The sequence below is a fragment of the Mugil cephalus genome, chromosome 3 (genome assembly GCF_022458985.1).
Source record: "Mugil cephalus isolate CIBA_MC_2020 chromosome 3, CIBA_Mcephalus_1.1, whole genome shotgun sequence".
Classification (NCBI taxonomy): domain Eukaryota; kingdom Metazoa; phylum Chordata; class Actinopteri; order Mugiliformes; family Mugilidae; genus Mugil; species Mugil cephalus.
In genome coordinates this window covers 8,878,841-8,901,350 of record NC_061772.1, presented here as the reverse complement: position 1 = coordinate 8,901,350, position 22,510 = coordinate 8,878,841, and the positions used below count along the sequence as shown (strand labels likewise).

Here is a 22,510-nt window from a genome sequence, read left to right as displayed (position 1 = left end):
TGTTGACTTGGCACCCATTTTATCTGATTGCAAACTGTGCAAAAAAAAAAACTGAAGTGAAGAGTATTTGTACTTCTAAGACTCAGCAGTAATTTCCCTGACATTGAATTCAAGTTCCAAGTGGTAAAATATTGATATTTGTATATTACTAGCAGAGGGAGATTTTATTCTGTGTTTATGTGAGACATGACTAGGACAGATGGCAGCACAGAAAAAAATGGGGTAGGAAAAAAAACGAAACAATGTTGTGAATACATGGACTTCTACTTAAATGAAGGTGACCGAGTATCTATAAAAAATACTGGCAGCATCTATGCGACAGATACGATATGTGTGTATTTGAAAATATCCTGTTCAGGTGTGTCAAAGTGATTTTGAAAGACTGATTAAAAATATGTGCTTTACTTATTTCAGTGCTCAGAACAAGGAGCACATCACATTTGACAGTTTTCCATATTGTGATGTTTTTGTATGTTTTAATGTTGTCTAAACCAATCCACTTAAGAGACATTTTTTTGTGAAATATCATTTCACAAGCTCAGTTATGTTGTACTGTATGGATAGAATGAGAGAAGATAACTACAGATGGTTTTGCTGTTTCTAACTGTCTGTTAGAACCCCCATACTGTTTATACATCTGGGAAAATGTCCCACTTCAAATCTGTACTTTTTTGGATTCTCTCTGAAGAACAAGAGCATCCGCAGCACGATTATTAACAATGAAAAAAAAAACAGCTCCAAAAATGAGTATAGAACATTTAATGCACTTTTTGATTGTACACTATGTAAGATCACACGTGCGCTGTGTGTGTGTGTTGAGAAGAGCGACGTTTGCTTGGAGCTATCACAGACTGCGTGCCCCTGGTCTGTCAACTAACCAGGATCGCGGTACTGCCGAACCCATCACACACTGCACTGTAATGGATGTAATGAGGGGTAGAGCAGTGGAAGTCACACACACACACAAAAACTCACACTTGTGAGTCAACATACAGCACTTTCTCGCTGGCTGCTGTGTGGTGATTGAGTTTAGCTGACAGACTCTGCTGTCTCCTTGTAAGATGGAAGATCCCTCGCTGTCACTTCTTCGGGAGATGGAGGCACACAGGTTAATGAAAGTGAACGCTGCGCTGTCACAAAGGGAAACTGAATCCCTCCCTCTCTCTCTTCTTTATCGTAATCTTTATCTCCCAGGATGGATGACCCGTTTTGCCTCTCTGCTTTGAGGTCACCTTTCTATCAGCTGCCAACTGGGGCAGGTTTACCCCCCATCCATCCCTCTGCTGTTCACATGCACATACCAGGGGTCCGCTACCCTGGAGACTTCACACACCCTTCACTGTCAGCGCTGCAGTCTGAGAGGTAAAGTCCCCGTGATCCATGCGTGCATACAAACAGCCAAAGCTATATACTCAGAGTAGATCTCAGTGGTATGCTGTGATAATAGGTTTTCCCTTCTAACTTCACCTCCTTTTGCCTTTTATTTCTTATCCACTTTTAGGCTTCACCTGGAGGACGAGCTGCGGCAGCGAGAGAGGGACCGAGAAAGAGAACGTGAGCGTGAGAAGGAGAGGGAGCGGGAGGCCGAGAGAGAGAAGGAGCGGGAGAGAGAACGAGAGAGGGAGAGAGAGCGGGAGAAGGAGCTGGAGAGGGAGCGGGAGCGCGAGAGGGAGCGGGAGCGCGAGAGGGAACGGGAGAAGGAGAGAGAAAGAGAGAAGGAGCTGGAGAGGCAGAAAGAGAGAGCGCTGAGGGAGAAGGAGCTCCAGGCATCCAAGGCCATGGAAAACCACTATCTGGCTGATTTCCATGCCATGAGAGGACAAGAGGAGCGAACCAAGCCTGAGAGACTAACTCCTAATCGGGCTGGTATGTGTCCATGTGTCCCATATAGCTTCCATAAGATACAGTCATACTGCTCATAAGCACATGATAAACAATGAAGCAACTAGCTGTTTAAAAATACAGTCGATACAAATGAAATTAATCTGAAACACCCAAGGACACCAGTACCCTCATCTACATTGGGCATATTTCACTGTTTTACTAACAGTTGAATATTAATTGAGAAGATAATTTCCTATTAAATAATCATTAGTTGCATCCACATACATCTTTTTTCCCGTTTTTTAAACTGACTATTTCATCCCTGCAGATAAAACCAAAGAGCCCGCTCTTCCAGCTCCCAAACCAGTTCCGCCGGGAATCCACCCTTCTGTGGTCCAGTCACATCACCCCGTCCCGGGCCTGATTCCAGGCCTCTACATGGGGCCTGGCGCTGTAGGGGCGGGGCTCCCGGCCGCAATGATCGCTCAGAGGACCAATGAGGAGGAGAGGTGGCTGGCGCGCCAACGCAAGCTGCGTCAGGAGAAAGAGGATCGTCAGTACCAGGTGTCTGAATTCCGCCAGCAGGTTCTGGAGCAGCACCTGGACTTGGGCCGGCCAGCTGACACTTCGGATCACAGGACAGACTCACACAGGTGAGGTAACACTCACCAAGTGTTGCAGTTCAGCCAACTTGTGCTGAAATTTCAAACACATTCTCATGCCAGTGTTTATTTCAACTTCTCTTGGCAATTGAGTCGTTTTGGCCTTGTTTTCTGATAGAGACGAGAAGTTCTGAGGTCCCTGTCGCCAAAATGCACGCGTGCTTTCAGTACACACACTGTGGTGATATTGGCTGTTTCTACAAGCCTGATAGGGACAGTTGCGCCTGTGTTTTGAAGCCTTAGAGGCTGACAGGCTTTAGAAGTTTGTTTTCAGGAAGGACTGGAAAAAAAAAAAAGATAAATCCTGTCAGAAGCATCACATCTACTCTATTTCTGTTCATGTTACCTTCCAGCCCCGGTATGGCGGCTGTGTTTAGGTGTTGATGTAGGAAACGGCTGCCTGATGACTGCTGTATCATGACAGGGGATGGGTAGTGGTTTCAAACAGGCAGCAAGTGGGAATACTAAGATACACAATGGCTAATTCTGAGCTAATCCTCTCAACCTAGCACGGCAGAAAGCCCCTACCCTCTTTTGTAACCGCGTCTGTGTTTGTGTTGTTGTGTGTAATTCAAAAATGAGGTTGTGGTTTGTGCTGGTAGGGTACAAGAGGGGCATGTGTCCGCTATCAGTATCCCAGCAGTATAATCACAGAATCACAGCTCGCAGGCTGCAGATTGCCGATAAGACACTTTGACTCACTTTCACACACAAAAAATGACCATAAACACAAGCCGTGGATAATTTCACTGGTCATGCAGTGTGCATCCTGTCAGGTTCCATCTAGAGAGGCACTCAAGACAGTGTCTCTTAGCCATTTGCTGTTCTTTCTTTCTTATTTGCTCTTACCATACCCTCTTCAAGTTTTTCTTTCCACTGTTGTTCTCCCTTTACATACTGTGCCTGTTCTTCTACATTTAGCATTAAGTGTAATTCCCTTTCCAACAATCCATTGTAATGCACAACATCCCTGTGTCCCTCTCTGTCTCTTAGCCTCTTCCACAGTATAATGTGTGCATTTGTCTCTGTGCCCAAGCACGCTTCAGTACAAGGGCCTAACAGATCAAAAACAGGTCTGTCTATATGGAGGACAGTGTGTGCTTTGGCCACATCCTCACTCTGCTCTGGGCTAGTCTGTCTGGGCTTGATAACACTGCTTTGCACCGACACGCAAATCCACAGACATAGTGACATGGATTAAAGGAAGTAGGCAGGGCATGTGAGCACTGTTGTGTCTCTGCATAGCATATGTGACTCATAAACACTATTCCTCAGTTTTAGAAAGAGATGGATATTGTACCGCACTACATGTCTAACGGATCCTGAATTGCTTTTTCCATTGTATTTCTGCAGATCCATACCAAATCACCATGAACCAGGTAGTCGGGAACTCCACCCTCACTTAGGTGCCCCTCCACCCCTAATCTCCCCCAAACCTCCGCAGCCACCACGTGAACACCACCCTCCGCCTCCCACGACTCTGTGGAACCCTGCATCTCTCATAGACACAACCTCGGAGTCCAGACGTAACCACGAGCCCTCAGGGATGGGACACTACGATCTCAGTCGGCTGCCTCCGGGGCCCTCCAAGTACGACGATGGAGCCCGGAGGAGAGAGGGGGGACCAATGGAGAAATATCCCCCTCTGAGAGGTCCTCCTGGCCTGCCTGAGCCCAGCACATTCCTCGCCGATTTGGAAAAATCCACCCAGTCCTTCCTGAGCCAGCAGAGGGCATCGCTGTCTCTGTCCAGCCAGTATGAGCTGGAGGGAACTGTAAAAAGCAATGCTGCATTGAAGAATCTCCAGGGACACCCAGGACACAGTAGACATGGACAAGGACTAGGAATGGTCACCGGGCCTGGTATGGGACAGTTAACCTCACTGGGTGCGGGTCCAGAAACGAAGCTGATCTACGACGAGTTCCTGAATCAGCACCGAAGGCCTGTAAGCAAGCTCGACTTGGAGGAGAAGAGAAGAAGGGAGGCCAGGGAGAAAGGTACTATTACACATGTTTTCTCACACGCCAGGAAAATTATAGACCGCATCCTTTTCATCTGACAGTCATCTGCGTTAGAGGATTTAAGAAGTGGGGTGTCAGGAGTGACCTCTGTGTATTCTGCAGGTTACTACTACGAGCTGGATGACTCATACGACGAGAGTGACGAAGAGGACGTGAGAGCCCATCTCAGGAGAGTAGCAGAGCAGCCCCCACTTAAACTAGATGACTCCACAGAGGTAAACATCTCCCAACACGTTCCGTATGCTTTCAGTGCTTTTATGAAATGGAAGAACACACAAGTCCTCAGGAGAAAACATTAGAGTAAGATGATTGTTTTTAACTCACTTTGCACAGAAATTGGATTTTCTGGGAGTGTTTGGACTGACCACGGTGGGCCGGCGGGACGAGCTGGTGCACCAGAAGAGGAGAAAGAGGAGGAGGATGCTTAGGGAACGCAGCCCCTCACCACCTGCCTCTCAGTCCAAACGCACTCCACCTCCACCTCAACTCAGCACACGCTTCACCCCTGAGGATATGGACCGCGCACCAGAGCTGGAGGATAAGAAGCGCTTCCTCACTATGTTTAGACTCTCCCATGTCACTGTGCAGCAGAGGAGAGGTAAGGCAATTTTTAGTAATATACACTTCATATTGACTTAGTCATGTTGAAGCCAGTTTGGAACCCTTTGGTTAATGCACTTTACATATGGTTCCTTGTGTGTAAGAGTTACTCTAAATATGGGTTATGATGTACATTAGTTAGTGGAAGCTAATCTTAAAAACAAACATGGCCTGCCCTTATTGTTAAAGAATAGGTGTTTTTAAGGAAACCAACTTTAATGGCTTCGATGGGGAAACACCAGAATTGAGAATAGATTTTGTCCACACTATGGATGTTTCCGAACAAAGCACACGTCAGTGTGTTTCACCAAGCTAGTTAGAAACCAGTCCATCCATTTCTCTCCAGCACAGTAAAGAAGAAGACTGATTGCATGCTCATTTAGCTCTTATAATGTAGTAGTCATTTCTCAGTCGGCTCTACGGCTTGCTGATGCTTCGCTTCTGCGGAGCTCTGGCTGCTTTACTTGCACTACGTTCTCAATAACATGCTGACTCAAGCCTCAAAGGAAATTATAAAGGAGTCAAAAATTATGATGTCAACCTCATACTCTTATATTATTATATGAAACAAATATTAAACAATGTATTGCTTTGCGTTACCCCTGTTAGAAAGGTTGACCTGTATCAAGGTTCTGTCTGTGCACGTGCACACACACACACACACACACACGCACACAACGTGCCCAATTCTAAGCCTTTAAACCAACTCAAGTAACACCTACTTTTTAACACTCAAACAACACCCTCGGGTGTTTGAGTTTAAGGCCTACACTAATGCTACAGTCATTTTTCTGCCTTAGATAATGAAAAGGTGGTGGAGCTGCTTCATGCCATTAAGGAAAAGAGTGTAACCTTGGATACCATCAGACATGCGCCTCATCCGCTGTGTAAGAGCCCTCCAGCACAGACGTCTGGTAAGACATGATAAACATCCACACTTTCATATCTCTGAACTATTGGTTTATTCATTTGCTGTATGTAAAGTATCTGAGTTGGAGCATTCTGCAGCATAATACAATCTAATAGCAACAATGGTTTCTAATAGCTTCTTTACATATTCTGTAGTAATGTGGATCTTCTTGACCTCATCATGACTAACGTATGCTCAATGATTGCAGATCCAGCATTTACCCATCCTCCCTCTGAATCTGAAGACCACCACAGTGTCAGACTACACAGCCCCTCCTCACACTGCCCAGCGTCCCCCAATGGCCATCCAAAACCCCTTGGGGAAACATTAAGACCAAAGGCACCCCCTTCTCCAGCTGTCTACCCAGACAAGGCCCGGGGGCCCAGCGAGGGGCCGATCTCAAAGAGAAGCTCCAGCCTACTTAACAGCTTGCGGCCCCCACTCCCCCTGCAGGCGAAAGAGGGTATCCACAGCCTCAACGGACGCACAAAACCTTGGGACAGCTTCACCCCGGAGGAATTTGCCCAGCAGTTTCACGAGTCTGTGCTTCAGTCTACGCAGAAGGCTCTGCAGAAACACAAAGGTAAGCGTCACAAGTCAAGATCACGGAGACATCTCTACAAACGTGACTAATGGGTAGCGGGACAGAGTAGTAGGGGAATCCATCAAATGAGAACAGATTGTAGAAATAAAACTCATTCTCAGTTACAGAAATGTGCCCACTGTTCCTGTTTAATAAAGCATTAAGAAATAATCGTGGTAAAGAAAGTCAAATTGTCACATTTTAGGAGGAAGCAGGACCCAGCAGTTCCAGGTGTTACATGATACATACATTAAAGGGACCCTTGAAATGTACAAGCTTCTTTCTGTAGTTTGGTAGACAGCTCCTGTAACTGGAACTGCTCACAACAACATCTGTTGATTTTGTTGCGTGACCAGGCCTCTATTTGTTATTTTACTCGGCACTTTGAGCAACACGAGCAGTGCCACGCATGTCTGTCACATTTAAGAAAACAGATGTGTTAGATGTCTTTAAAACTTGACCAATTTGAGTTTTGGGTCAACTGAAAACCAGAAATTCATATATAACAAAAAAATGTGTTTTCTCTTGGTTGACAAGTTTTGTGATATTTGTTTTTATTATGTTATTAAAAATAGATAACAATTGTTTCTTCTCCACCACCTTCTTCCTTCAGGTGGAGCCACAGGGGCGTCAGAGTCGTCCCACCTCCAGGAGTCCTCTGTCCACTACAACATTCCAGAGCTCCAGAGCGCCCCCGGCCGGCCCCCGCCGCCACACTCACAGTCTCATTCAAACGCACAGTCATTTCCTCATCCGCATGCGCACTCTCACCCTCAGTCCAACGGGCAGCACTTCTCACTGCCCGTACACAGGGAGGCGTCAGGGATGAGAGAGGACCTGTCTGGGCCTGAGGACTCTGAGGAGGATGAGGATGAGGAGGAAGAGGAGGCCCCGGTTTCGAAGTGGCAGGGGATTGAATCTATATTTGAAGCCTATCAGGAATATGTTGAAGGTAAGCATCCACGATAAAAAATGTAGTGATTGCAGTGATGTGGTGATTGCAACAGTTTTGTTATATACTGCTTATTCCTGTCAAAATACCCCAGTATAGCTTTAAAAATGAGAAAAAAATGTTTCTGATGTTGTGGTTTTTTATTATTATTTTGAGCACTCACACATTGGTTTGTGTTTCAAACGATTTAAAGTGTAACACCCTTTATATTAGAGGGACGTTTTGTGCTACAGGTGACTGAAAAGAGACAACAGTCGATACAAAGAGCAACAAATGAAGATTAATGCACATTACGTATAAGTAATAACTAGAATAAATATAAATATAACTATAAACCTAAAATAATGAAACAATTTTGTCAACTCAAGAAGAGTGAAGATGTTTAAGTTGATATGATGTTCTTCTGTCACTAGAGGGTGCTATTTATCCACTTCCACACAAATCACTTGCAAATGAATGTGTAATCAGTATTTGTTCCAGAAATATATTCAAATTAAATTCAACCCAGATCCAATCAACCGAGTCGATTATGTCTTTTAAGGTGTACTTTAAGACATATTTTTGTTCTAAACTCTTTTCTCTTATTCTCTGTTGTCACTTAGAGCAAAGTTTGGAGCGGCAAGTATTGCAGAGCCAGTGTCGAAGACTAGAAGCTCAGAACTACAACCTCAGTCTGACTGCTGAGCAGCTGTCTCACACCATGGGGGTAAGACACAGGCACGACGCAACACAGAGAGGGCAGCAGAGGCCTGAAATATTCAGAGCAGAAGCAGCAAGGGAATTGAGAAAAATGCTTTGTCATTCAAGACCTTTAGTTAACATAACCACATGGTTCGCTGCCAAGAATTTAAGGAAGGTGCATCATATTGGACACGTTACGTAATGTCTGTAGTGGTAATGGATGATTATGTTCCTGTAAATGGCAAATAAATTCAGTGCTGGTTTCAAGAAAAAAACAGCATGAAGTGATGCTTCGTCCTTGACATTTGAGGTGCTGGTGTACAGTCTTTTGAACTAAAGGACACAGTTTAGGATTTTACGTTTCTTTATTACACACTTTTGTGTTTTTGTTACTGTAAAGTGATTGCCAGTATGAAGTCGTCTATTCCTATTACTGTCGTGTTGAGTTTTTGTGATTCTCATTTATTGTCACCTCGCTTTTGCTTAGGACCTGATGTCCCAGAGACAGAAACTAGCAGTGGAAAGGGAGAAGCTACAAGCGGAGCTGGAGCACTTCAGGAAGTGTTTGACGCTGCCACAGACGCACTGGCCGAGGGGCGGCCATTACAAAGGCTACCCTCCAAGGTGACCCTGACACTCTGATCCGACGGCCCCCAAGCCCCAGCCACCTCCCCCTTCAGACTGACACCCAGAGTTTATTTTTCACGGCCAGGTCCTCGTGGCTCCACGGCGGAGAATCTGACTGGCTGGATAAGATGAAACAATGAGTAATTAGTTGAGTGCACAGACTGGACCATTCAGTGAAGGACAGGCAGTCTTTGGATCGTGGCTACCCAGGGACTGCACCACAAGCCACTAACGTGTGCCAATGTAGCCGACCCGGAGATCAGCAGGAGCACGGGGCAAGAGAACCTGAAGATCAACAAACAGACGCACGGCTGCTTTTCACATTCTTCAGTCCCTGCATCCCTCGCCGCCACAGCTACACAGACAATCCTGCCAATGAGGGAGCAGCTAGACCCCGGAGGGGTGTCGTTACGAGACTTGATAGCTCCGAATCTCCAAACGAAGGCTCCTGGTCAGCTGGGACTGATTTTTATCACAGTGGCCACACGAGCTTTTGAACTGGAAATGCACTTAAGAATAAAAGCTGAAGAACTACCTGGTGGTACTGTGTTACAACAAAGATCTGTTCAAATTAGGGAAGAACTTAGAAAATGCACATTTTTGGAAAGAATTAAGGAAATGTTTTATTTCGAAATAGAAAATTTGAAAATAAGAATTTTAAAAGGTGCTTCAGCCTTGTATTGTACATAATATGAAGACTTAAAAGAATTTTGTATGTTTTTATTACTTTAATCATTGTTCTTTTAAAAGACAAAGCCTGCCATTTTTATATGTTTATGCTTTTTTTGGGGGGTTGGAAAAGAAAGCCTTGCTTTTAGTGTTTGTACTGCTGCTGGCCAGAACAGCTCGATTTAAGACATTTAACAGAGCGAGAGAAAGCGGGACGCGCTCCTCTTCTTGCTCTGCCCTGGCACTGCGCAGCCGAGACCCAGCCACAGCCACCTCATCCAGCCTCCGAGCTCAGCACAGCTTGCTTAGAGGCCCTGAGACACGGCTCCTGCCCACTCAGCCCCGTTCCTTCACAGCGACACGTGTCTGTTTCGATTCCCCGTCTCCTCTGGTCAGCTTCACCGCTGCAGGCATGACTACTGGTAGTTAGCTTGTGATATTCTCATGCAGCACCAACATCCACAGTGACACATATAAGTATCTAGTTTTTACTTTGGTCTTTTTTGACTATTTTGTTAAGACATGAAGTCTCTTAAGCAGTCAGCAGAAGAACTGGTCTCGATGCTTAGTCCTGCCCTGCCCAATCATTGGACCTTTATTGACGTTCATATCATTTGGCTCAAACTAAACGACGGTTTTCAGAATGTTACTCCTCACCAGATCGAGCCCTCTTCAGCAGCCATTAGAGGACACGGTGCCAAAATAATAATCTAGCATTTTGGATTCATTTTCAGTGAAGTTGCAATTGGGCAGCCATACAAGAACAGCCAATTTCAGTACTGAACACCTTTGACCCTACTCATCGACTTTCGGCACTTCCCTGTTTTTAGGACGGCCCGCTAAAAACAAAGTTGCCAACGAGTTCTGAGTCACAGGATATCACATGACAATTCAAGCTGCCCTCTATCTCCTCTACACGGAGTTTGGGCTGGTATAACACTTCCATCAGTGATGTTTGGAAATGATACACACACATACCACATCATGCATGTGGGATGTTTGAGGTGAAAGGGTGAAGGATTTCAGTATTTTAAAAAAAAAAAAATACAAAAATGAATTTATATTAAAAACATTAAAAAACACTGAAGCACAAATGTCCCATACACACACAATATTATAAGTGCCTCAAGAATTTGGGAGCATGTGAATGAGTTTCAGTCCACATAATTCTACGCCTAACATCTTGATCAGGGACTTCACATTTTTACATCCGGGTGTCTATTGTAGGCCTCACACCAAGTCAAGCGCGGACACTAAAACTGTTTATCAAAATCAGTTTAACCACGAGACCGTTTGTTTTGTTATGTTTTTTTTTTTTTTTTTTTTTTAAATAAATGGGCCAGATCAGAGGAACACAGAGTGCGGTCTGTCATTTTTACAGAGCAGGAGAGAGCCAACAGAGAGGGAGCATGCATGCTGAGGTAAAAGCTGCCAATGAGCTGGGGAGGAGGGCGCAGTGCGGCGAGCCTCTGGCTCCGGCCTCCCTGTGTCTCCGACCCATGCACGCCCATGCAATAGCCCCAATACTCAGTGGAGGATGTCTAGATGCTGTGAAATCCTGTTTTTAAAATGTACTTGTTTGAATTCATTGTTAATGTAATATATTCTTTGTTGAATGTAGTAATTAGGTATTTATGAATATATGGCTGTGATTTTCCGACAAAAAAGAAAATAAAATATGGCAAAAATGTTAAATATCAACAGGCTTTGTGTGTTTGTGGGTGCTGGTTTAGTGTAGTAGACCGGCAATGATACGTACAGTTCAGACAAATTCATTCTATTTAGGTTAATATTGTTTGGGACATTTTTCTATCTTTGCTTGAACTGATTTACGCCTACCATCATTTCGCAAGTTGAACGTACATATCATCTATCATCTAGACTGGAGTCACATTCTAAGTCATGCAACATTACATTAAATTATGGCAAATGGACTACACATAGTGTATACACAAGATGGACCCACAAATACATTTATTTTGTCACATTATGAAACGTCCAGAAATGGCATCTGCTTTAATCTACTGTGAACCAATGTCTAAACACGATTAAATTAAACAAGCACTTACTGCTAACAGCAGATGCACATAAAGCTTTTAAATATGTATGTTTTGACGTGCGTCTCCGTCGGAAGAAGCACGATCCCTTAAAATGCCGAGTAAAACTTTTCAGTTTCTGAGAGAACAGTCTTTTCTGTAATCGGAAGTCTTCCCAAATTCTTGGGACAAGATCCAGATGGGATTCGGCAGGCCCTGGCCCTGGCCCTGGCCCTGGCCCTGGCCTTCCTGAATCAATAGTCCGTGAACTGTCCCTTGCTGGAACCGGGCTGCAGATTGGTGCGTAGCTTGTACATGCAGTTGAGAGAATCCAGGAGGAACGTTCGTATGGTGTTGATCTCCATCAGAGTCAGGTTGTCCAGCTGAAAAGGGACAGAATCACAGTGAGAACGATTTTGGCTTTTAACAAGTGGAAAATAGTGTTCTTACTCTCCTTCAAGCCTCCTATTAACGTTTATTAACTGTAGCTGTAAACATAAAGGTGCATTTAGAGTTTTAATACTGTTAATGTGCAGTGTCTTATAGGGTATTTAAGTGTTTACAGATTGCCTGTAAATGTTAAAGAGGTGCATCTTAAAGTGTTGCCAGTCAGAGGAAAGAGGATAATCCCAACTGTTTTTCAAGACACAATGACAATTAGTAGTAATCCTGTTGATTAATAAACAATGAAAACAAAGAAATGGTTCAACTTTCCCTAATGAAAATAGGGGGAGTTGTTCACTTAAAGATGATCTTTAGAGTGTAAAAATAACTGGTCTTTTTTGTGTATTCATTGGACAGTCAGTGGAGACGGACGAGCAGAGGGAGGAGACTGAAATCACCCAACTGTGGTGAGGCTTCCATTTAAATGGCGTTTTATAGCTCACCTGGTTGAGTGGCTGCCACATTAACTCATATTCCTTTTATGAGTCATGTCATTCCAAAATGATAGAATTCTTTTGGGGCTAAATTTATCCGGAGAAAACTTTGAAAAATAAACTAAGAATAAGGTCGTAGTTCTGATCCCCTAATGGCCAATGATAAAATAAGAACCAAATGCACCACTAGTCAGTGTCTAGTTAACAGTAGTGAGGACGACGGTCTGTGGACGGTTTTACCTTGGCATGAGCCTCCTGCTGGCTGATGAAACTGTCGGCAGACAGGCGAAGTTTGGCGATACGAGTGTCCCAGATGTCTTTGACCAGCGTGCGGATCTCATCGGCTTTAGGAATGTTGTCAGACGCACTACGGAAAAAAGCACAAACGACCACATGAGGCTCTTGTGAGGCAGACACAACACAGGCCGGCAGGATTTGGGCATGAGGATTGTTGCAGTTTATATGACTCACTGGTTCAGCAGCAGTTTGGTGAGCTCCATGTAATAAGGGCTGGGAACAGGTGTGAAGGCGTCCTCTTTTCTCTCAAGATCTCGCATCTCCTCCAGTTTCTCTGCACATCGGAGGAAGTGTCAACAACATGGCACCACATCACAGAGGGAGTAAATCAGAAACCACTTCAATACATAAATGCTGTTTATGAACTTAATGAACCCAAACCATCAATGATTACATTCTATGTACCTGTTTAAGTGCAATTAATTATTAATAATGATGATCAAGTTTTAACTTTACCAACATCCATCCAGTCAGGGGGAACAATCCTACATTTCTGCCTCTGTTTGAAGTTTAGAGCCAGCCAAACGGGAACATCAACAGGCAGTCCTGGGTTGAAGGGACCCAGGTCACCCTGATCACAGAAACACGCGCAATTTATCACGAATAATTTGTTACATAGAGCATTCATGTATATTCTTTGTACCTTATGTGCCTTAAGCTAATGTGTTCACATCGTATGGTTTAGTAGTGTATACTTACTAACGTGGCTACGGTAACGCTGTGAACTTCTCAGTACATGGTCAAAAGCTAACTGTTTTAACGCGGTGTCTATAAGCCCCACTACTTACCCCGATCAAGAAGACCTTATCGAGGCTGAAATTTGGTATAATCTTCACCAACTCCTTCTCTGCAAGGAACTCGACTTCCGAAGGGTCCATCGCTGTTTGTTGTGTTGTTGTCTTAAATTTCCCTCACTCTCTAGATGCAAACTGTTCCCGCGCTGCAGCGTAACCGGAAGACATGGAGGGAGGAGACAGCTTCGTCACTAACAGGAAGTAAACTACGGCAACACGGAGTCAGCGCTGCCGTGAGTGACTGAGCACTGTTTAACGTTACATGGACTTTCATCTTATTTTTTAGCCTCTTTCCATGTTATCTTTGGCCTATTGTATACACATCTTCATAGAATTGGTAGTCTGAAAGCTGCTTATTGAAGAGTCACGAGTCATGACGACAATGACGATACCTTCGTTGTTTTGCTTTGTCTGTACCGGAAGGAAGAAATGAGCCATGTGACCCGTGCGCCACTAGGTGGCAGTGTTAGGGAGTGCTCCGAGGAAGGCGCCGTGGTTTATTTATTTGTTTCTTCACATTCAAACTTCAAGCTAGTCGCTAACACAAGTTACTGGTCTATTCACACTAAGAAAATACTTATCGACAAAGTTATCTTTTAATGTTATGTTGTTTGCATATTTATGCACAATAATAATAATAAAATATACAATAACTCATGCTAGGCTAAAGCTTTTCCTTTTTTATAATGATATTTAATTAATTTAAATCCCTGACATTTGTTCATTTTATTAACATTGGCACAGTACCCTCATAAAAGAGCTGTACATGCTGCTTTATTGTGGAACAGTTATAGTTTTAGTTAAATACTGGAACAAACTGCTGACCAACAGTGGTGTTTGAAGCCAAAGCTTTAAACACTCAATGATAGCATAAGTTTTTCTTGTTAATTCCCAAAAGACTGGTTCCTTAAACATTAAGTACCAGTGCAACCAGACATCTTAATAAACACATAAACTAATCGTTGTTTTATTGCACTCACAGCTGTTTTGAACACATTTCTTTTAAAATTAAAGTATTTGTGACTTAAGGCTTATTTATTCAAGAGCATTCTTGATGTAGTTTTATCTATAGGTTATTTAAAGGCAGTCTATTACGGTCCAAAGTATGTATTAACAGGAAACCATTTTGAAACTATAAAAAGGTAAAAGTATTGGATTGTTGGATGTTAAGAAATGAATCATCATATTATTATTCCGAAAGCAACATGTATGCTAAACAGTAGTTTTTATCAGTTTGCATGCTGTTGCCCTAACAATGTTTTGTAAAACTGATTACATACATTCAAGTACAAGATTTCTGTAAATAAAATAAAAAAAATAGGTAAGTATAAATTACCTTCATATGGACAACACACAACATCAAAAAGTCTGAGATGCCACAGTGATGATCTGGGGTCAATAACAAACATAATCTTTCAGCGATGTAGAACACAGTAACAAATCTTTAACTTGGAGACTAGAATCAGTTCAGTCCTAGATCTCATCTGATCTAGGGTTGCGGGGGTTGCTGGAGCCTATCCCAGCTGTCATCAGGCGAGAGGCGGGGTACACCCTGGACAGGTCACCAGCCTATCACAGGGCTAACACTGAGACCAACAACCATTCACACTCACACCTAGGGTCAATTTAGAGTCACCAATCAGCTTAACGAGCACGTCTTTGGAGGTGGGAGGAAACCAGAGTACCTGGAGAAAACCACACAGACACAAGAACATGCAAACTCCACCCAGAGAGGCCTGAGGTCTCGAACCCAGAAGGAGGGTGGGAGGCATCGGTGCTAACCACCGAGCTGCTGTGCCGGCTCAGTCTTAGATCTGAAAGTTCTTATTTTCCTTTTTCTGGTAAATTATAATTGATTTTTTATGTGTGTGTGTTTCTTTTCATAAAACAAAGGCTTAAGTCAATGTCAGGTTGATGAGAAGAATTTGAATAAACACGTCAACTCGGTGTCTGCATTTAAAAAAGATAACATTTAAAGTATGTGCAATTACTTTAATACCAATGCAACTTTCCCCTGGCATTAAAAAGATATTCTGTTACCGCTTTACTTTAAAATGTTTAGTACATACAAGTTTTTATTACAAATTTAGTTCTGCAAACTGACATATAAAATGTCTATCATGTAGTTCTCCATTCTACCCATTAACAGTACCACAGCACCCTGACACGTGTCACTGATACAGGAGCAAAGACATTAATGGAGCCGTTCATAGGCCGTTTTTAAACTATATCAAACGAAACAATGAAGCTGCAAACCCTGTAGCTGGGCCAAGGCAAGGTCAAGGCAGTGGTAAGACACAGAAAAATGATTTCACACGTGACATAAAGCATGGATCCTTTCAGAAAATCTTTTTCATTTTACATTCAGTTCATAAAATGTCTGTCAAAAATGTTGCTTCTTAAATAGATGGACTTAGATTTGTCGATTAAGTAAAAATACATACCACTACTCCATTCTTTTAAGAGATATCCAGGACAAAACTAAATTCACACATTCCTGGGATCCAATTCAGATTTCTGAACACACATATTGTATAGAATGACATTCAGCAGCGCGGTAGCGACACTGACGAGAGACATGCATTATAGAAACATTTGTGTAAGCATTAATCAGTAAAAAGCTCTTGAGTCAACCATCCCTTTGTTGTTGCTGGTGCAGCTGCAGAAACAGGTTGGTACAGTAAAACAGAACAAAACTTTAAGGTTCCTGTGTTTCTGGGTCTATATCATCAATCTTTTTTTTAATTATTATTATTAATCTGTCTACAAACTTTAATTTCATTTGAGGGCTTAAACTAGAAATTTAATAAAGAATATATGTTTTACATCATATCTCATCAGTACAATCTTCATCTAAATGTGTTAAGAATTTAGAACTTGATCTCTGTGAGGCTAAGAAGAAATATATAGATTAAATACTCTAGAATTTAACTTTTTGCACATAACTATGAATAAAGACAAACCGTTGCAAGAAAGAAATTTGAATTTAAGTTGCATTCAATTCTTTACCTTAGTATCACCTTGTAAAGGTGGATACAGGACAGCAATGCACATGTGGCGCTTGCCCTTTAAAGACCTATCTGGTCAGTGCTCCGCAAGCTCCCGTCACTGCGGGAACCTTTTCATGGAAGCATTCTTGTTCTCCTGTGCTACAAAATGAGTAGCATCATGCACGCTGAAATGGCAGCAACTTTGACTTGGAGGTCTTAGCACAAATCCAGGACGGACTTGTTAATCACGGGGTTGGTCCAGTCATTCCTGAGATCATCCAAGTGATTGTCAAAGTCAATCAAGTTCTCGTAGGACTTTCCCTCGAGCAGAGCAGACGTGATCTTCTGCGCTTCACTCCAGTCCTCGAAAGAGTCACTGAAAGACACGAAAATACGACCTTAAATACTTGAATACCGCGAGTTATTGAGAGAAGGCTGCGAGCGTGTATGCTAGAAGCTCTGACTGAGCTACACATTCAGACTGTGCGGTGTGCATTATGCAGGCCTCATAGTCAAGCAGATCTTAACACTGGGACACTTACGGAGTTACTTCTCTGTTTTTCCACTTGTTTTCATGATGATCGTAGATAAACACAATGGGCTCAAAACAACTCATTGTTAATCTACTGCTGTCCACCTGAAGGAAAAAACAACACAGAAATTACAAGGGATATAGTGGCAACTAGGGTCTTTTGTTACAGACGAGAGTTTTGGTTGTACAAAAATCTTGTAAATAAAATGTGTATAATTTAAAAAGCTGCCAACTATTTTATAGAATATCGTCAGAACATTTTTCATTGATCACATTTCTACCACTTCCCAGGTAGCCATAATTTTGCTTTAACTTTCTTTATATGAAAACCACAGTGAAACTCTCATTGTTTCTTTTGTGTTATCCTTCCTGATTAACACATGATTTCCAATATGTAATCTATTAAGACAAGCTTAAATGATTTACTCTTACCATAACAATTGCTGCTTCGTTGAAGTTCTCTGAAATCCTGGCAGCTACTTTTTCTGCAACTTGGTTGGGTCTACAAGAGAAAGGACCAAACATATTGTGTATGTTAGCGAGGGGTCCTGAGCAGGGTGCAGCGTGGTTCCCCGGAACAGCAGAGTTTGTACCTTGAATCCTTTGTGCGTTCGTTGGCCTGATAATATCCGGCCATGATGTAATTATTTTCTTTACACCAAGTGTCAATCTGAGATCGCAGCATGAGGGCGTGAGGGCAACATGTGAAGAGAGAATGAAAGCCGACCATCAGAACGGTTTAATTTCTAACAGGAAAACACATCAGACATGAAACAAATAAATAAACCACGCTCAGCTGCAGGTTTATCACGTACATGTAGCTGAATGAATGGGAAAACTGTCACAGACATGTTGATTGCACTTCACTGTTACTTTCAGAGGTGTAGTTTATGATGCTTTTTAAATTAAGAGCTGAATATGATATTTAGTCCAGTCTTTGCTGTATACTATAAACTCACTTGCAATTTTACACTGATTCAGCTCCATGATCCTTTTGGTGGATCTTTTAATTTCTGTTATTGAGCTTAGCCCACTGACTAAAATGGCGTTGCCAAAAGAGAGACGTGTGTCAATGCAACACAATACAATAATAAACAGCCTCCGAAATGAAAACACAGTTGGATCAATGGCTCTGTTATTCAACCATACCATAACCTTGATGGAGCTTGGATTTACTGCTGTACTCTTGTGTTACAACGTATTCCTTTTCCCTTGTGCACACAGTGATGTGACAGCACATACATTTAAGTGGGACAACAATATATTTCACCTGTTGGTGTAATGCAGTGCACCTTAACAGCTCCACAGCCTGCATGCTGACCATCATTTACTACTTGAAAAACTGTTTAATCATCATGTTGTGCTAGACTGCATTTATTTAAACCAGGCCCACTCAACAAAACAACTGTATGGTTCCCTTGTTTCCTTGATGCCTACTTACCAGCGTTAAAGCTACTTCCAGCATCGGTGCCAGAGCAAGACTGCCGTGAAACAGGGGCACACAGTCCACACACAGCACGGGATCACTGTGGCTCTCTTTCTTTTTCTCCTTCGTTTTCTCTGCGACCAGCAGTCCATTCACGGCGCAGTGAGGATACTTGGCAGCATGCAAAAGCATTTTACAGTAAGCCTGGCTTGTCAGCTGAAGCGGCATGTTTATACGGAAAAAAAGCAGAGGGGCGACAGCTCCTGCCAAGGTAGTTGAGTGGCTCTTTAAACGACGAGGGGGAACTGCTGCCTGCTACCGTTAGCTATCGTCACTTATCATGCCCGGAGAAAAGTAGATATCTACCTCAGCAGTCACCTTACTGACAGGATATGAGGTCGGAGCGATGTTTTCTGTTGAGCTCATGTAAGCTTTGTATATATCACAAATCACCGCTGTCTTTGTGTGCTACACGTTCAACACGGTGTCCAACCAGGAGTGCTAATCTTACTTCCACCTTCCACTCGCTCGTGTACCACCGGTGCTGCTGCAAAACAGGATAGGAGTGTCGCAAAATCGAGACCAACTTCCGTTATGTGTCGCACAATTTACGTATTTCCGCTCTCGGTCATTCCCATACTTCCCGGAGAGAAGAGCGAGGAAGAGACGGCAGGTCGTATTTATTATTATCAACCTCGTCTATCTAACCTTATCAAAATACATCGCAGTTTACCGCAAACGTGCTTTGCCATTATATACATTCTGAGTATAATGAAGGACCTAGGATGAGTTAATAGTTTTAATCCAAATAGACAGCTGCCTACATTGACTTTGTGCGGGCGCTAGTACGTGCTAACTTTCCGGGTAGCTGACGTTAGCCTCAAGTGGTAGATGCAATGTGCAAAAAGCAAATGTTTCAGTGGCCCACCACGAATGCAGCCTCAGATGAGGCTCAGAAAACAGCGAATAATGTAGCGGTGACTCGGAGAAACTGGCATTTCTGTGATTAGGTTTTTCCTTCGCGCAATGACCTTGTGTTTGCAGCTAACGCTAGCTAGCGTTGTAGTGGAAGCTGAACCTTTCGGTTTGGACGCATAGACCTTACCACGACCTAACCGCGACCAAACAGCGACAGATCAACTCGCATACAAGTACAATGCGTGGAGTGAATAATAGTGTATCCGTGCATTACATATTCTCATGTAAACGCTTTAAGTATAACGCTTTATGACAGTACATACAGAGAAATCTGCTATTTCTATTACTTCAAATTGCCCATTTACCTACAGTGTTCATATATTTTTTTTTTCTGTACCAAACCTGTTTTTCATGCCTACTTTAAAAATTGAAGGATAATAAATATAATTGTATAGAGATTGTGAAAATCTCGTCAGTGTGTGTAAATGTACTTAATGGCTTTATTAATATCTCCTATATGATCTTTTCCACAGAATGCTGGCCACAAGAGCCCTCAGCCTTATTGGCAAACGTGCCATTTCCACATCTGTCTGTGTACGTGGAGGACATGGTATGTTCTACATGTTCAACAGATGAAATGAGTCTGTTCTATTTGTGGCTGGCTGTATGACACCAGATGCAACTTGTTCCATGTACACATTCCTGGTGACCTTCAAAAGCAAACTTCACTTATTTTACAATTTAAAGTGTAAATCTCCAGACGCAATAGCCCTTTTGAAAATCTATTTTGAGCAAGCTTTTTGAATGACATTTAGTTGTCAATTAAATTGTATTTGCACCCCAAATAAATGGGTGTTTACGTTCTCTTACTTAAATAAACATAACTTTTTCAACCACACGTTTCCATCCTTTAATGAAAGTGAAGGTTACACAAAGGAACAGCTCCTCCTCCTTATCTGTACCTGACCCCTTTTCACTCTGAGCATGGTTTATGGCCGTCAGGAAACATTTAAATGTGCCAGTAAAAATTTCACGTACTTACATGTGTGTAGTGTCATGCGCCATCAAGTACTTTGAACTGATTAACTGCTTATACTTATTCTCAAAGAGTTCCAGTCACTCTATTAGCTTGTATCTACTTTTATCAGGAAATATCAAGAGACATGGTCATGACAGCAAAACACCACAGCATCTAATTTCTAATTGCACAACGTCCCCAACCAAGCCCATTGTTTTTTTTATTAGTTTAGCTATTCATTCACTCATAATTAAACTTGCATGCTTTTTGTTCAAAGTAATTCAAATGACTGTGATCTACTGACACGATGTCCCCAAAAAGTTGTATCCACAATTTCAAAGAATTCACAAAATTGACTTTGAATTCAGCCAAGAAACATTAAATTACCCCAGAAATGTGCAAAACCTAAATATAGCAGTAAAAACTTGGTAATGGAAACGTCTACATTTCACAGTATACATTTCAAATATTGCTGAAACGTTTTTACGCTCTCATGAGGTGGTTTTTCAGATGTATCAATATAAAAGTGTATTGCAAAAGTGCAATGGAAACACTTTTTTCCCGTTTCCCCAGTTCATTAGAGGTCCATATTCCTCTAGGTGGTGTCTCTATACCTTCAATGGAAACTCGTACAAAGCACAATTTGCTTTATCAAAATGTCAGAAATATTGCTTTTATTTTGGCAAAAAACTGAAATGGGAACACATATACTGACTCTTTAATCTTAGTGTATGACTTTTACATAAGGTTTCAAGTGAATGTTATCATGAATTAACGCATTCTATACAAAGTAACTTGATAAGCCATTGTTTCCTCCCCCTGCAGGTGTTGCTAAGGTGGAGGACTACTCTCTTCCCCCCTACTTTGATAGGCGGGAGAGCCCTCTCCCAGAAGTCCGCTTCGTGCAGAATCTGAGTCCTGAGCAGAAGTCCCTGAAGGAGAAGGAGAAAGGCTCATGGGCTGCCCTCTCCAATGATGAGAAGATTGCATGTAGGGCTTGTTAACACTAAACTTTTTTTTTTCTGAGATGCACTTCTGTTCTAAACGATTTTATCAGCAGCAAATAGTTAAGTAGCATGTTTAGAAACTAATTTTTTATTTGATTTCAAAGCGTTCTTCATCTAGAGTTGTGTGTCTCCAATCTTTAGTGTACCGCATCAGCTTCGACCAGAGCTTTGCTGAGATGAATCGGGGATCAGGAGAGTGGAAGTCTGTGGTTGGAGGGATTTTTGTCTTCATGGGCCTCACTGGCCTCGTTGTGCTCTGGCAGAGGAAGTACGGTAAATATGTTAACATGGCATCTTCCTCAGTATTCTTGGTACAGTCTCGGATCTAGAGGGAAGGATTATTTTGATTTCTGTTGTTTAAGGCTTGACACATTTTGTTTTCTCTTTGCAGTGTATGGACCTGTCCCACACACATTTGATGCAGAGTACAAGGAAAAGGAGCTGCAGAGGATGCTGGACATGAGAGTCAGTCCAGTGGAGGGCTTCTCATCCAATTGGGACTACGAAAACAAGAAGTGGAAGAAGTAACAGACCCAGGGGACCAACAACATGCACTTGAAGATAAAGGCAGACAAGAAAAACGTATTTCTGTATTTATCAGTTGTCCACGTTACCTCAGTCTGTGCATTTTGGAAGGCCACTTCCTCTTACGGTCTTTGTGTATCATAGAAATAAAAATAAAAACAGTTAAATGAATTAAAACGTGTTTTAATTGTGTGTACATGAATACTGTTTTGCAATGAATGAGCAATGCAGAAGAGAAAGACTAACATAAGGCATTTATAAGGCTGTTTGATTTAAATTAGCTCATTTGCTCAATGCAATTTGATATAAATTGTTTTCAAATTTCAGCATTTCAACTTAAGAGAATACAAATACCATGATACTATGTTAGTAGCTTGTATTTTTGTTGTCTGACAGAATGAAATCGATACCTGCTTAAATCAAATTATCGGTGACAAAACGGTATATTGCGGTGTTAATGAACAATATAAACTATAAAATATGCAGTAGTTGGGCTGGCAGGCAGAGGTGGGAGCATTGCTATTTTGCATAGATCCCTTTTGCGTAATCAATGGTTTCCT

The 22,510-nt window shown here is 42.3% G+C and overlaps 4 protein-coding genes across 4 annotated transcripts in view; 2 read left to right on the top strand and 2 right to left on the bottom strand.

Moving 5' to 3' along the window:
- Positions 1 to 11,230, top strand: part of gse1b (Gse1 coiled-coil protein b) — a 152,129-nt gene extending 140,899 nt beyond the window's left edge. The window contains exons 7-17 of the mRNA XM_047580644.1: positions 1,195 to 1,362; positions 1,502 to 1,866; positions 2,153 to 2,477; positions 3,840 to 4,483; positions 4,610 to 4,722; positions 4,841 to 5,105; positions 5,908 to 6,021; positions 6,226 to 6,600; positions 7,214 to 7,552; positions 8,155 to 8,258; positions 8,721 to 11,230. Of these exons, the coding sequence (XP_047436600.1) occupies positions 1,195 to 1,362; positions 1,502 to 1,866; positions 2,153 to 2,477; positions 3,840 to 4,483; positions 4,610 to 4,722; positions 4,841 to 5,105; positions 5,908 to 6,021; positions 6,226 to 6,600; positions 7,214 to 7,552; positions 8,155 to 8,258; positions 8,721 to 8,861 (2,953 nt within the window). The 3' untranslated portion in view covers positions 8,862 to 11,230. The remainder of the gene's footprint in view (positions 1 to 1,194; positions 1,363 to 1,501; positions 1,867 to 2,152; positions 2,478 to 3,839; positions 4,484 to 4,609; positions 4,723 to 4,840; positions 5,106 to 5,907; positions 6,022 to 6,225; positions 6,601 to 7,213; positions 7,553 to 8,154; positions 8,259 to 8,720) is intronic.
- A 256-nt stretch (positions 11,231 to 11,486) lies between these two features.
- On the bottom strand, positions 11,487 to 15,364 carry gins2 (GINS complex subunit 2). Its single transcript, XM_047580647.1, has 6 exons — positions 14,871 to 15,364; positions 13,529 to 13,680; positions 13,197 to 13,311; positions 12,915 to 13,014; positions 12,684 to 12,810; positions 11,487 to 11,948 (listed from the first exon to the last, which is right to left on the bottom strand). Exons 2-6 carry the CDS (start codon positions 13,616 to 13,618, stop codon positions 11,820 to 11,822), a joined length of 561 nt encoding a protein of 186 aa, XP_047436603.1. The 5' UTR covers positions 13,619 to 13,680; positions 14,871 to 15,364; the 3' UTR covers positions 11,487 to 11,819.
- A 504-nt stretch (positions 15,365 to 15,868) lies between these two features.
- Positions 15,869 to 19,024, bottom strand: emc8 (ER membrane protein complex subunit 8). The gene is made up of 5 exons (XM_047580646.1): positions 18,498 to 19,024; positions 17,650 to 17,726; positions 17,489 to 17,558; positions 17,067 to 17,161; positions 15,869 to 16,900 (listed from the first exon to the last, which is right to left on the bottom strand). Exons 1-5 carry the CDS (start codon positions 18,708 to 18,710, stop codon positions 16,741 to 16,743), a joined length of 615 nt encoding a protein of 204 aa, XP_047436602.1. The 5' UTR covers positions 18,711 to 19,024; the 3' UTR covers positions 15,869 to 16,740.
- A 38-nt stretch (positions 19,025 to 19,062) lies between these two features.
- On the top strand, positions 19,063 to 22,121 carry LOC125005348. The gene is made up of 5 exons (XM_047580648.1): positions 19,063 to 19,155; positions 19,934 to 20,010; positions 21,244 to 21,408; positions 21,567 to 21,698; positions 21,817 to 22,121. Exons 2-5 carry the CDS (start codon positions 19,935 to 19,937, stop codon positions 21,951 to 21,953), a joined length of 510 nt encoding a protein of 169 aa, XP_047436604.1. The 5' UTR covers positions 19,063 to 19,155; position 19,934; the 3' UTR covers positions 21,954 to 22,121.
- The last annotated feature ends 389 nt before the right edge of the window (positions 22,122 to 22,510 follow it).

What these genes read in the sequence shown, in the direction of transcription:
- gins2 (XM_047580647.1), bottom strand. Translation starts at nt 13,618, where the DNA reads ATGGACCCTTCGGAAGTCGAGTTCCTTGCAGAGAAGGAGTTGGTGAAG. An exon ending in CCCTGACTGGATGGATGTTG is followed by an intron (nt 13,015 to 13,196) that starts GTAAAGTTAAAA and finishes TCCGATGTGCAG; the next exon opens with AGAAACTGGAGGAGATGCGA. An exon ending in ACCAAACTGCTGCTGAACCA is followed by an intron (nt 12,811 to 12,914) that starts GTGAGTCATATA and finishes TTTTTTCCGTAG; the next exon opens with TGCGTCTGACAACATTCCTA.
- emc8 (XM_047580646.1), bottom strand. Translation starts at nt 18,710, where the DNA reads ATGCCGCTTCAGCTGACAAGCCAGGCTTACTGTAAAATGCTTTTGCAT. An exon ending in GAACGCACAAAGGATTCAAG is followed by an intron (nt 17,559 to 17,649) that starts GTACAAACTCTG and finishes TTTCTCTTGTAG; the next exon opens with ACCCAACCAAGTTGCAGAAA. An exon ending in ACGAAGCAGCAATTGTTATG is followed by an intron (nt 17,162 to 17,488) that starts GTAAGAGTAAAT and finishes TTTTTCCTTCAG; the next exon opens with GTGGACAGCAGTAGATTAAC.
- LOC125005348 (XM_047580648.1), top strand. Translation starts at nt 19,935, where the DNA reads ATGCTGGCCACAAGAGCCCTCAGCCTTATTGGCAAACGTGCCATTTCC. An exon ending in CTGTGTACGTGGAGGACATG is followed by an intron (nt 20,011 to 21,243) that starts GTATGTTCTACA and finishes CTCCCCCTGCAG; the next exon opens with GTGTTGCTAAGGTGGAGGAC. An exon ending in CAATGATGAGAAGATTGCAT is followed by an intron (nt 21,409 to 21,566) that starts GTAGGGCTTGTT and finishes TCCAATCTTTAG; the next exon opens with TGTACCGCATCAGCTTCGAC.